General features: G+C 40.3%; 1 protein-coding gene and 1 long non-coding RNA gene across 2 annotated transcripts in view; both read right to left on the bottom strand.

The window, feature by feature from the left end:
• Window positions 1–13,784, bottom strand: part of LOC145454493 (uncharacterized) — a 426,394-nt gene that overhangs the window by 17,091 nt on the left and 395,519 nt on the right. The gene's annotated exons all lie outside the window — the stretch shown is intronic.
• Window positions 5,448–13,216, bottom strand: LOC145453869 (uncharacterized). The gene is made up of 2 exons (XM_080331838.1): window positions 8,848–13,216; window positions 5,448–5,850 (listed from the first exon to the last, which is right to left on the bottom strand). The coding sequence occupies exons 1-2, from the start codon at window positions 10,124–10,126 to the stop codon at window positions 5,738–5,740; spliced, it is 1,392 nt and encodes a 463-aa protein (XP_080187964.1). The 5' UTR covers window positions 10,127–13,216; the 3' UTR covers window positions 5,448–5,737.

A 13,784-nucleotide genomic window follows, 5' to 3' on the forward strand; every position in this document is an offset into this window, starting at 1 on the left:
GACTCATCACTCATGCACTTTCGGACCAAAAACACATTTTCTACGTAAGCCTGTAGTGAGTATGGTCCGAAAGTGCACGAGCCGCGCAGGTCCGTCAATTACATGTTCCGGAATCATCATCCAAAAGTGGAAGAAAACGTTGAAAATTTTGACATTTTTCGTTAATTTTCGACTTGCGTGGTAGAGAACAGACCTACAAATTGGGATCTATGATCGTTTCTTAAAATGTCTTCGCGGCCCACCTGAAATAGCTTCGCGGCCCACCGGTTGAGAAGCACTGATCTATACTATATCCAATCGAAGTGGTCAAGTAGTGCTATGTCAAATCCTGAGCCACGCGAAATGCAGCTAACGATCAATAAGTTATTCGGCAGCGCCGAGCGTGTGTGTGTACTGTTGATACATCGCACTACCGCCTCATGGAAGGAGAAATTCCCGTCCTATTGATTTCTATGCACCCGACCCTTTGATCTTCATAGTGGTGGACAGACATCATTCTTACGTTATAGTAGGTGGCGCTTTAATATGAATTTGTTGTTGTTGTTGTTGTTGTTGTTGTTTTTATTACGTGCACGACTTATCATGTTTTTGCACTATACCTGTATGAGCATTATATGTCGTTTTATGTTATATATCACGACACGACCTGTCCGTGGATATATGAGCATGCGTCATTACAGCATGCGACACTTCGGCATGCGACAATTTGGCATGCGACACATGAGCATGTGGCGTTGTATTTTCTTTCATGGGTGATGACTAGGGCGGTTTTATTTTTATCTAAAAAAAGGAAATTTTGACCAAATTTTGACCTAACGTATGCAAATTAGATGTTTTCCCACATAATGCTAAAATTGTACCACTTATCTTCATTTCTGGTTAAAACTGGCTGTCCTAACGAAGTAGTTTGTCCTGAAAAATCGGTTTGGGCTTAGAAACAGGCCACTTTTTACATGAAAAAAACAATATGTTAACAAAATCTGGCCCTATGAAGAATTCCAGTTGTTACAATACGTATTATGATAGAAATAATTTTTTTTTGTAGTACAACGAGAGATACTTTCTTACATTCTTGGGTAGAAAGTGCATGTCCTTACTAAAAAGCTTGCCAAGGACGTTCAACAGCAGCAGTTGTTGTTGGCTGACAACACTCAAGTTGTGCGTACACTGCTGGTGACACACCGTATTGCTTCATTCTGACAATGTTGTCTATCACAAATTTTCATCATGCGCTTCTTAATATAAGAATGATGCAATGCCCAAGAAGTCTTTCTTCAGTTAGGATATTGCGGTACGTTGACCATAACACCATGTCTACCTATTTGTTTTATTTGACCGTTTTATGATTCACAATGAGGAGACAATTAGCCGTTTACAACGGTAGGCCTGGCCATAGAGTAGGCTACAAGCTGTAAAATATCAAATGATAAGTTCACCGACAGTGCAAAATCTATGATACAAACGAAATGCAGACGTCAAAAAAATGTTGACTTTATGAACAATTTTGACAAATTTTGACCTGACGCTACAATTTTAACAAAATTTTAACAAATTTTGACATGTCAAAAAAAAAAACGCCCTAGTGATGACGAATGCCTTCACATTTGGTAAAGTAGATGAGGTAAGGTTCAACTGTTTCTGGTATGCTGTGGCGTTCGCTAGTCAACTCCATTGAACCAATTACGAAGTGAAGATGATGTGCGTTCCATTCATTCGTTGACTCCTCCGCGTAGGATGACCGCCAATTACGATCGTTGTTGAGCCACATTTTGTAAGCAACCTTTCAGCCAAGGAACGATATAAGCGACGTTTTAGTGGGATGTAAACATTCATAACGGATAAGCTCTCAATTTCTAGATTGCTTATGCCTACCTACACCTCAATAGGATCCCTATCTGTAGACCAAACTTCGTTAAAAGTCAAGCCATGTTTAATGAATTTGCACAGTCCTCAATGAATGTTCTGGTCCTTGCGGATTGTGGTTTAGTTGGCAATTTTTGGTTTATACTTGGAGGGCGATCAATTTCGGTTTCTTTGTATTCGATTCAGTGAAATATTTCGGTTCGTATAATTTTCTGGCGATGTCTGGACAATTTTATTGTAAAGTCGTTGCTGGAAACTTTCCGCTTCGTGATGTCTCTGACTTTGGTATTCGGTTCTGTTAAGTTCATCACGAACTCTGTTCGATCAGGTTGTTCCAGATGCGTTTGGAATGAGTGCGTAGCTGATTTAAGCTGGTCTTGAGGATTGGTATTGTTCGGTTTGTGAAGGTTTGTAATATAGGGTACTCACGGGTGGTCGCAACGTGATAACTTGTTCGTTCATATCATTTGCAAGCCGAGGACCTGGTTAATCATCATTGATAGAGGACTGCCTGCAATTGTTCTTGTTCGTTCCCTCCGCAATTGTAAAAACTTGTTTGACTTATGACGCACCACTGATCGTAGCTTTGACAAGCCGTAGTTAATTTACATTTGTGCACTATAATTATTACGTAACCAAAAGCCTGCTTCGAAGGCCCGTTCTTGCAATCTGAGTTAACAGTAGTACAAATGCGACGCGCAGAGGAATTTAATTCACCCTAATTTGAAATCGCGCGCGTCAGACATGTTATGTAGAGCTGTGTTGGGTTACAATTGTGGTGTGCGCGTTCTGTACGTCATACATGTCCGTAACATCGTAGCATACTACGGTAACATCAAAAATTAATTAGTTTTCATATGAGAGGCTCGGGTCGCTAGATGCCACAAAACACAGATTTTGGTCGTAGTCTAAAAAGCTGGTTTAAGGTTATTGAACTGTTGTCAACTAAGAGTTAGATTGAGCTAAGCAACCGAACACACGGTATCGTGACTTTCTTTGCTCTTCTCATTTACTCGCGAGACATAAAATGGAAAATCAAAATCAAAAACAGAACACAAGTTGGACCAACGTATCATGAGGTAGCGAGCTCTAATGGGCCTACTCTCCTTGATCGTTTTGGAACTTATTTTCCAAGCCACCAGGCATATAAGCCCCAACACATACATGTGGATTTTTACTTTTTCGACGAACTATAGCCTTCGGACCTTTGAGTCCTCTCTAAAAAACGATTTCAGCCCGCAAGCATTTTTCACTCGTTGAAAATACGCTGTATTTTGGATAGGAGTGCTGAACAGTTCTTAAGACGTGGTCATCGTCATCCAAGCACAAGTAGACGTTCTTGTACAAAACCAAACTAGACACTTGAGGGCCTGAGCTAGTAGCCATAATTTGTTGCAAACCTTTACAAAATAATGATAAGTAGGCTATCTTCATCTTCTTTTTGTAAAACAATTTTCGGTTGGTTTGTGCGAATGAAATTTATTTTCCAAAAAAGTGCGAATGGAGCTCAAAAGGTCGAAAAGCACTGTTGTATGGTATGTTACAGTTGTAGTCTTCGTTTCGCACTCCATGTTCGAGTTTCGCATTATTGCGTTATGTGTTGACCTCTTGCCGATATCGAGCGCATAATGCATATCCGTGGAGTGTGAACTTCCTCAATAAAGACAATATGTTTCATTTTGATAATCCCCGTATTTATGGCGATTGCAGCATTTTGTGCAATCGATAGAATTTCACACTGTGTCCATATCGGTAGCAATTATAGCAAGGGACAGGTGGTGGTGGGTTGTCAGTTAGGACTCGGAAATTCATAAAGGCAAACTTGAAGACTGTTGGGAGGATCATCTATTCGAAGCATAGCAGAACCGATAGTGTCTTCAGTACCAGAGGTCGTTCGATTTGTGAGTCTACGCACAAATGCCAATTTCCGATGGATCAGCTCATTTGTAATTTATTCTGTCGTCATTTCTATTGGCACATCAAAAATTACACATCGAACCTCAGACGCTTTTGTTCTGCCTTTAGACCGGGTTTTCCTACCTGCCGAAGTTGTTTTGATCAAATTTGACTTAACGAATGCAAATTAGGTGTTTTCCCACATAATGTTAGAATTGTACTACTTATCATCATTTCTGGTTGGAAATGTCTGTCCTTACGAAGTAGTTTCACTAGTTTGGCCTGAAAAAAACTTTTTTGCCTCAAAAACTGAGAAATATTTACATGAAAAAAAATTATTTTAACGAAATCTGGCCCAATGGAGAATTCCAGTAGTTACATCACGCATGATGCTAGAAATATTTAAAAAAAATTGTAGTATAACGATAGAGACGTTCCTACATTCTCGAATAGAAAGTGTCTGTCCTTACTAAGTAGCTTGCCAAGAATGGAGAAAGAACGTTCAACAGCAGCAGTTGTTGCTTCATTCTAATGTTGCGGTAAGTTGATATGATAACCTATGACAACCATGATAACCTATTTGTTTCATTTGAATGTTTATGATTCATAATGAGCAGATAATGGGCCGTCTACAACGGTAGGCCTATAAAGTAGGCTACAAGCTGTAAAATGTCAAATGATAAGTTCACCGACAGTGCAAAATCCACGATACAAACGCAATGCTGGTTGCAAAAAAGTTTCAACCTTGTAAACAATTTTGAAATTTTTTGACCTAACGCTACAATTTTGACTTTTTTAACATGTCAAAAAAATCGCCATAGTCATCACCAATCAAGGATAATAATCCAAGAATTATCAACGAAAAACTCAAATAAGTACGCTTCTACTAGTTGGAATTTGTTTTGCATCGTATTTGAAGACAACTCAACAATTTCATGGGGTTGACAGAAAAATTTGGATTTTCTTAGTTTTCCCTAATAAGTTGAAAATTTTAATTGGCTCTGCGGCGGCTTATACTTGTTAGAATTGGACCAAATTTATTGTGCAGCGTTTTTAGGGTAACCTGACAATTTGATCAGTGATTGTTGGAATCCGAAAAAAGTTATGTTTGAACAGCTCTACTGTTCAGCCCTGGTCTTGACAAACTAATTTACAAAACTCATCACTCGCAGTCAAGTATCAATATCAAAATCTCTTTCCCGGCGATTACCTTTTTTTCGTCATCACCTACTCTGGTTCCACTCAGAATTTTAATGTCCTTTTTTTTGTTATGCGTCAACGGCAACGTTAATTGTTTACCTCATTTTCTCTCGATACCCCTGAGTAGTCAAATCGGCGCCCCGTTTGAGAACGACTGTCCTAATCCTATATGAATCGTCTATAACAGTGGTTCCCAACGTGGGCGATATCGGCCCCCAGGGGGCGATTTGGCGGTCTAGGGGTGCGAAAATGACGAAGGGGGCGATAGGGGGGCGAAAATGGACATCACAAAATTTGGGGGGCGATGATCAGTGTTGAACTTAAAAAGGGGGCGATAGGTCGAAAAAGGTTGGGAACCACTGGTCTATAATATGGACGTACGAATGTTTAGTTACCTAAGTATCTCGCTGAGGCGTAATTACTCCCGATCCACGCTCTGCAATTGACGCAAAACCTCCCTCGACGACGTCGATCAGTCAACAAACTGGTCGTATATGATTCTTATTATTATAAAAATTGCCTTTCCGATTCTTTTCGTGACAAAACAACGCTTATACTTTCAAGTTATCGTATCTCTCCACCAGATTTTTGAAATCAGGTAGCAATTATTTAAGCGTGAAAAATCCTTCCACAAAAGCACCTTGCATAGTTCCATATACGTAATTCAAGATGGTTGGAATATGAATAATGAAAATAAAAAGACAATAGTTTCAATAAATACAGATAACACTGCTTTACATCAGCAATTTGTATGCAGCACCGAACAAAAATATATCTATCATAATATTTTTTGGTATCCACCTTTGCCGCTTGTACCTTCGTAGTCGCTAGCAGCAGAACTGTCTTCGACCAGGTTCTGCTTGATAGACGTGGTAGTTGTGGATTTCGTTTCTAAATAGAGGGCAGCATTTGTTACACGAAGGTAATAGACAAACATAAACTACATCCCCTATGCTTTGGCCTCTGCGCATTCAGACATGATCGATCTTATGAGTCCCACAGATCCAAATATAAAGTTGTACAACACCGCGGTATCATGAAACACAACGTATTAATCCAAATGAATTAGGGATGGCATGAACCTCTGAAAGGTTCAGGTTCGTTTGAACGCGAACCTTCTCGAAAGGTTTTGCGTAAACGCGAACGTGAATCTCATGACGTCACGTGACGTCATATTGTTTTTCTAATTCCGACCCTATATTTCAGTGAGGTGATATATTATTGTACTGTACACGATACCTAGCGACGACTCGGGCCACATAATGCCACAATGCTGAAGTACATACTGACTTTTTAAAAGTCACCAAATGTATCAACAGGGGCAATCAAATGATATAATAATCCCATAAAATCAATATCTTCCGTCGCTTTGCCAACAATTGCGACGAGGACTTGCAAGGGAATACAAGCTTACGCCTCAAAGGTCTAATATAAGCCAGACCGGACAATGGATTCGGCGTTTGAGTCTTGCTGCGTTGATATTGAGCAGAGTTTAAAACGGGTTTCTATAGTTGTTGCTGCAGACGCAGTACCGATATTAACCCATTAACAAGTTATACAGCAGTAGCCAACACCCTAATCACACGGATTGGTTGAATAAGCATCATTCGCTGATTACCAACATGTATCGTATTTTGCTCTTGATGTTGTGTGATTGCGCGGCAAGCTCACAGCAGAGAGTTACTAAATATCCACAAACGGAAAGCTGGATATTTCCAGGAAACTTTCGTTACAAAGCAAGTAAAATTTTTGAGATTGCCAAGGTGCATGCTCGTATAGTCTATAGCAGGGGTGGGCAAACTACGGCCCGCGGGCCGCATGCGGCCCGCAACACCGTTCTGTGCGGCCCGCGAGAGTCTGAAGAATTTTTTAAAATATTGATAAAATGCCTACTAAGAATCGAAATAATGCAGGGACTTGATTAAACTATTTCTAAGTATATTTCACCATGATAATTCTCAAACTGGGGGGCGAGAAAGCATCAGAAATGGGGCGCGAAGCTGAGCTCAACTGAAAAAATTTTCGCGCTCCGCGCGATTTACCAACAATTTCATAATTGTTGCTCTGTATTTAGTATGAATTTCACATTTTAAAATCTCTCATCTATAGTCGTAACATTCCATGCCATCAAACTATCCGTTAAGTTTGCCAGCAATCTGGTGGCGTTTTGTGATATGACGATGATGAGGGGGCGCGAAATATTTCACCATCATAAAGCGTGTCTCAAAAAGTTTGAGAACTACTTTTCTAAGGTAACTACTTCCTACATTTTTTTTTCTGTTAAATTTCTGGCGCGACAGCCCGATCTCAAGGCCCACACAGTTTGAAAGGTTTCAACTGCTAAACTGCACAGTATTCCGAAACGAGATTGATATAATTCGGATCACGAGTGGGATTTCAGTTTGGCGACTCGATCCAGTTTTAATTATTTCAGTGATGTGCGTATAAAAACCGATTCGGGCGTGTCTTAGGTAGATTCGTATATGTAGAATTGGGGCATTTATATTTTATCTACACATAGTAGAAGCGTGTTTGAAACTAACATGGTTATGATTCTGTGAGCATTGTGTGTCCTGGGACTGAACCAAAAGTACAATTAGTGAATCTATGAAAAGATCGCTGCTCACACATTTAAATTTCCATCCTGTTCTAAGAATCGGGACAACCGACTTTCATCTCTTTAGTTTTGGTTATTGAGGTCGACCAGCCTATGAAATCTCGCCACTATCTTTCTGACGCGTGTACGATATCATCAAAGCAATGTTTGATGCATGTTTTAAATAAGCACATATATTATTTCCATGTCCTCATTATATAATCAAATACCAACAGTGCGTTTTGGTTCATCCCATTTCATATTGTTCGGCCCGCGAATGGATTCAGATGTTGAATGCGGCCCGCGAGCTCAAAAGTTTGCCCACCCCTGGTCTATAGTGTTGATTTTTATGCTGCCGGCGCCATGCATAAAGTGGCCCACATTTCAAATGCAATAAATTTCAACCAAAGATGTTATAATGACGTGAAAATTGTAATATACGTAAAAAGTTCAGAGTGCAGAACCTACCAAGATTCGTTTGTGAACGTGAACCTCTAAATTTCTGAGGTTCGCACACAGAACGCGAACGTGAACCTCACGTTCACACCATCCCTACAAATGATGCTTGCACGTAGGACTTATAACCGCGACGTAATTCTGAGTTAGGTTCTGTTTTCGCGTACCACGTTTTCGGTGTGACTGCACACCTTTTCATTAAGAGTGTGTGACTATATTGTTCGCCTTATTTGAGGTGACGCCAGGGATTGAGAAACTAAGGACTCGATCTAAAACCACAATTTTGTTGCGTAAAAAATAGGCAAATCTGCAGTTGTATATGGAAATTGGTGACCATTTTCAGCAATTGACTCGATTCGACTCGCTATTTTGACACTCGATGTTTTGACGCTCGCTATTTTACCGTACTTAAGATATATCGACAACTGGTTTAAAGAATTTGAACCTATTGCATTACAACAGATCATTCATATAATAACCCAGTGGTCGGCAACCATGCAAAAGTTGGCCTGGTGATAGCTTCGGAGGATCGCATCAGTTATATTCATAAAGTGTGATTCCTCAACAAAGAAGAATAGTTTTACTATCATAAAGACATTTTGGCGATCGCGCTGGACAGTAGGCTACATCGACTTATTGTTATTGGTAAGCTATATAACTAAGAGTTATATTTTCTGTTTTTGTATCTTGAATAATTAAAAAGTACTAAAACATCAAGTCAAGATGAGGTTTTACGAGTGACACTACCGAATTCGTGGATTTTTTTAATCGTCACAACGAATAAGGTATTCTGGGCCGTACTGTGAAAACGCTGCCGACCACTGTATTAACCATACCTTGATGCGCCGTTGAAGGTGGCATGGGAGTATCGAAACTCATGTAAAACGACGGAGATTCTTCTACGACACTTGTTTCAAAATTCGCCAAACGTTTTTTCGACTTCTTTAATATATTACGATCCCGTTTCCTTGTGCCATTCCTGTAAAGAATTCTATTTCCTGTCCGGACAGAACTTTGAACCTGCAATTTGTAAGGTGATCCATGTGTTCCGCCCTGAAGATAACTGGTCGAATGAGTTGGGTTGAGAGAGATGGTGCTTGCCATGAGTTCTGCGGGTAAGTCATCTATGATATCATGTTTGCTACGCTTTTTCGACAAGGAACGTCGGCTCAGTGAACGGAAACGCCACGAGAAGCGTTTTTTATCGCGAGTCAGATGATTTTCTCTCGCCCATTTAGTCCCCGCATCACTCATTCGAGGTGTACGCTTTCTTCGTTGACTCCCGCTATCTACTGCACTCTCTGTGTCGCGGATACCACGTTTCGCCATTGCTGAGAAATTGGGACCGTCATAACTACTGTCATCCAACTGTCCTACAGAGGACTTGTAATCCAACGTCTGGCATTTTCTACGTACACCTGTACCTAGTAGATTGGAAGGCGAATTTCGTCCGCTTCGTGTACTGCCATATTTCAATCTGTGGAATGTAGGGGATTCTTTCACTGCTCTTTTCAATCCTGTATTACCGGTTACGTCCGTTTCGTTTCCTTCTGAAGTCGTTTGCATGCCTATTTGGTAGTTTTTAATACTTTTTATCAGCTCGGCGTGTGATTTGTCCAGGTTAATCTGTGTTGGAAGCAACGTTTTCTTATGCGTTCTTACGGTTGAATCGTCTTCAAGGCCATGTTGTATACGAGTTGCCATACCAATCGGCCTCACCTTTTGCGGCTTGTCACTTTTTAAAAATCGTGAGTTTGAAAGCGATGCTTCATCGTTTGCTATGTTACTAGGGAAATTGTGGGCTTCCTGCAGTGATTGTGGCGCTGTGGTTCGTTCAAAGGCGTAGTTATTATAATAATCTTGTTCTACAGTACCCTCGTGCGGGCTAGGACTGTGTATTTCAGGCTCTTGCCTCTGAACGGCTCTGTTCCGTTTCACGCATATCAAGAGCAATATAATCCCGATTAATACGAATCCTATTCCTGGCAGCGCTGTGAAATACGCAGAACTGAAGTCCGTGTGAATGCTTACTTCCGAGGTACCCGGTCCAATTGCAGGTTGAGCCTGATTGTTTCGCCCCAATATTGACGTCAGGGTACTGTTGACTTCTATCATTCTGAGCGCATCAGAACGGCGGACATGGGGATATTAAGAACTAGGTTAGAACATTTATATTTGTATCTAATAGTATATTTCCGCCTGTGTAGAAATTACTTTTGTGAAATCGATCCCAATGGAATCTTTGTTATTAGTCACTCGTATGTGTATCAGCTCTTGAGTGCAACCCGCTGGAAATCTTGGTTGCTCAGTGCTCAGTGCTTTCTATCGGCTCATTTCATCACTTTATGTAGGTGGGATGTTGCATCACCAGCTGTGCTGCCAAAGCCAATATTCAACAAGGTCTAGCTGCAATAAGGTTACTAAACTTCAAAAGCTGATATCTGCAAAATCGATCATCTTGGCATAGAATTGTAGATACTTGCATAATATGTGTCACAGTCAACTCATCTAGGCCTATATACCATCACATATAAAGATCGTAGCCCAGGGGTCGGGAACCTTTTTCATGCAAATAGGCATATTGGCCCTATATTTTCGATTGTAACTCACAAAGAGCCATACACACTAATCAACTAATACGTCACAATTGAAAATTCGTGACGTCGTGGTAGCACCAAGTCGATCACTTTACAATTTTTCAATACATAGGATTCGTCGTGTGCGCAGTATTTTACATGTGGAATCTTGAACTAATCATGCTGGTTGCCTTATTTGAGCATGAGAAACTAGAGTTACACGGATCTTTTGCAAGTTACATCTTTTTAAGTGTATTTAAGAGAGAGCCATGTATTATTTTTCGAAGCTTGAGACAATTAACATTCAGATTTCCAACAGATGTAGACAACAGTAGAAGTGTGAATCTACTATTCACACTATTCTTACAGTTAATGCGTCTTGTGGTGCTGCATGGTATTACTGATGGCTTTGTAGTCTCGTTGATTGCTCTTTCCTATCGATGTTCATGAATAAGGCACAGGTGAGGCACACAGACTGGCCAAGTCTGACCTGTGATAATGCAATTCATCGTACGTAGCTTCGAATTTACAATTAGTTAATAACTGATATTAAACGAATGTAATCGTCGCACTGACTCCAAAAATTTAAATATTGCTTGACTTCTGAATTTTCGAAGTTTTCGCCTTTAACATAACGTTGCGCTACACGCCGACATTTTAACAGCGGTATTTTAATATACATACCAATCAGGAACATGGATATGGATATTGGATAACTATGGCATTGTTTGTGATTACGATTAGTAATTGTGAAAATGAATGTCAGTTTCAAGACAAATTCAATTCTCACCGTAGATCAGGAGACAATGTTTATTTGACAACTGCTGTATTGTCAAACAGGCGTCGCAACTCGCAATGTCTGCTCTTTGATCAATCAACATATCGTGCAATCCATGATTTCGAGGTACGCGATGTCGGGTGTATCGAATTGGTGAGTGATATTGGTCGCCGGCACGGCAGCAACTTAAATTTTAGGATTTCGAAAAGAGGGTTCGAGCTCCTTACCCTGGATATGTCACTATATCTTGACGTCTCAAAGACATGTTTTTGCTGCCATGGAAATATTTATTCTGGTGGATATGAAAATTTGCTGCAATATTGATAAATTTGGTACAAGATGAAAAATTCGCCAAAGAGCCATAACTTATCCCCAATAGAGCCACATATGACTCGCGAGCCATAGGTTCCCGACCCATGTCGTAGCCTAACCGTAACGCGGCACAAACTTCATTGGATATCGCGATGCTTGGTTTCGAATCATCAATCCGATACATAGCTCCGAGTAGAAAGTCCGGTAAGACTTCCAGACAGAGGTCATTACTCATTTATCACCATGAACCGGGTACAATCATCTTGGTAAATCACCACTTACGAGGCACTCTCAAGATTCCTGACCTTTTGCTAGTCATGTGGTACATTCAAAACGTGCCACAAACGTGGTCAAAGCATAGAAAGGTGCCCACTGTCCATTCTGGGTATATAGTCATATCGGTAGAGCTTCGCCGTACCTTGAACTTTGTCATGAACTGATCAAGAAACCAATTGTTTTTTTATCAACCCGCAAGGCAGAACTGCCAAAATACATAACGCGCTGACTATTTCCTTATAAACCACAATCATCTACCTATATACCTAATCAGACAGATGCTTCGGTAACCAATCAATCTAATTGACTATATGCATACGATTTTCACACTATAGTTATGCATGCCACTAATCCTTGTGATCATCGATATTGACCACTACACGCCAACGTTTCGTCGCCTGAGTTGAGTCTAATGTAGCATACGTCAGCTAAACTTTCCAGTACAGACCGCAAAATGTTGTTTAATAAATTGATACAGTTCAGCTGCTGTGTATATTGCAAGGCGTATGTGATTCACTATGTTAGTCATTTGCTATATCTGCGAAGATTCACCTATGCTATGATCAGACTAGGTTCTTTCGACAAGAGTGAAGGTCTTGGTCAAAATGACAGGCATGGTGAGATGGAAGCATGTTAATGTCTACAATGACGATTTAAACTCTGTGTTTCGCTATTATACCGAATGTTTCTGCTCAATGCTAAGCAATGCAAATGCCACCACATTCTGCGACTAAATGCCGTGTATGGCTGTATGACAAATAAATATATCTAAAATCTAAAAGCATCGTCTTCCGCCTCTGTAAATTCGCAACACGGCGTGAGTGATCACAGGAAATGACTGCATGGTGTTATCGGCAACAAAACAACTGCCGCGTGAACTGTGCGCAGTGCTAGTGACGGGTCTAGTTTATCGGTATTCCAATTTATACAACCGCATTCACCAAATGGATAGTAATTGCAACGATTTCAATTATTTAAAGATATGTCATATCATCATCAACGACCACCATTATATCAACGGCCCACACGCTTAACTGTATTTGCAAGACTTCGGTCGCTTGATCGGTTGCGCAGAGCAACTGTCGACTTCTGCGTCTCTGCTTATGGTAAGGTTCTCATTTTAAACATTCCTTTTAGTGTTGTAAACGGATCGAAAATCTCGCGACGAGAGCAATTTGAGACCTGGATTTGGGTGAGCTAGAGGGCTATTTGACGCGGTTGCTACTTGTTATGACGATTTCACACATAAAATTGATACAGACTTATCCCAAAACTACAGTCTACTTTTCAAGATCCAAAGCGTCATAAAAACAATTCAAGTAAAAGTAGTAACAAAACCACTTGAGTATAGGTAGTGCAAGTTGGCGAAACCTATACTTTAGTATACGTCGAAAAATTTGAAGCACCTCGTTACTGACCATCTCTGGAAATTTGATGACTGGCGGAAATTATGATCCGGTCCATAATAACATCACAAACTGTATCTCATGAGAGAAAATATCTTCAAATCGTGCCGACTATACAGCGTCTACGACGAACAGCGGAATTTCGTTGGTTATGGCGGCATATCCATACATATTGTGACATTTCTCGACGACGGATCTCAAACTGCCATTCACCAGCTCCCATCTCACTCTAATTATAATAATAATAATTTATACTAATAATAGATGCTCCTGCACGCAATATCATTTCTCTATTTATACACTATTGCACAATCCGCCTGTTAACGATACACAATCTTGCTGGAATCGTACATACGTTATGCATGTACCAATGTACCATTGCAATTACCGATACGAAATTGTGTCCCAATGGAATCATATCATCT

This window comes from Botryllus schlosseri, chromosome 13 (genome assembly GCF_051294905.1).
Source record: "Botryllus schlosseri isolate E-star chromosome 13, Bs_hap1, whole genome shotgun sequence".
NCBI classification, from domain to species: domain Eukaryota; kingdom Metazoa; phylum Chordata; class Ascidiacea; order Stolidobranchia; family Styelidae; genus Botryllus; species Botryllus schlosseri.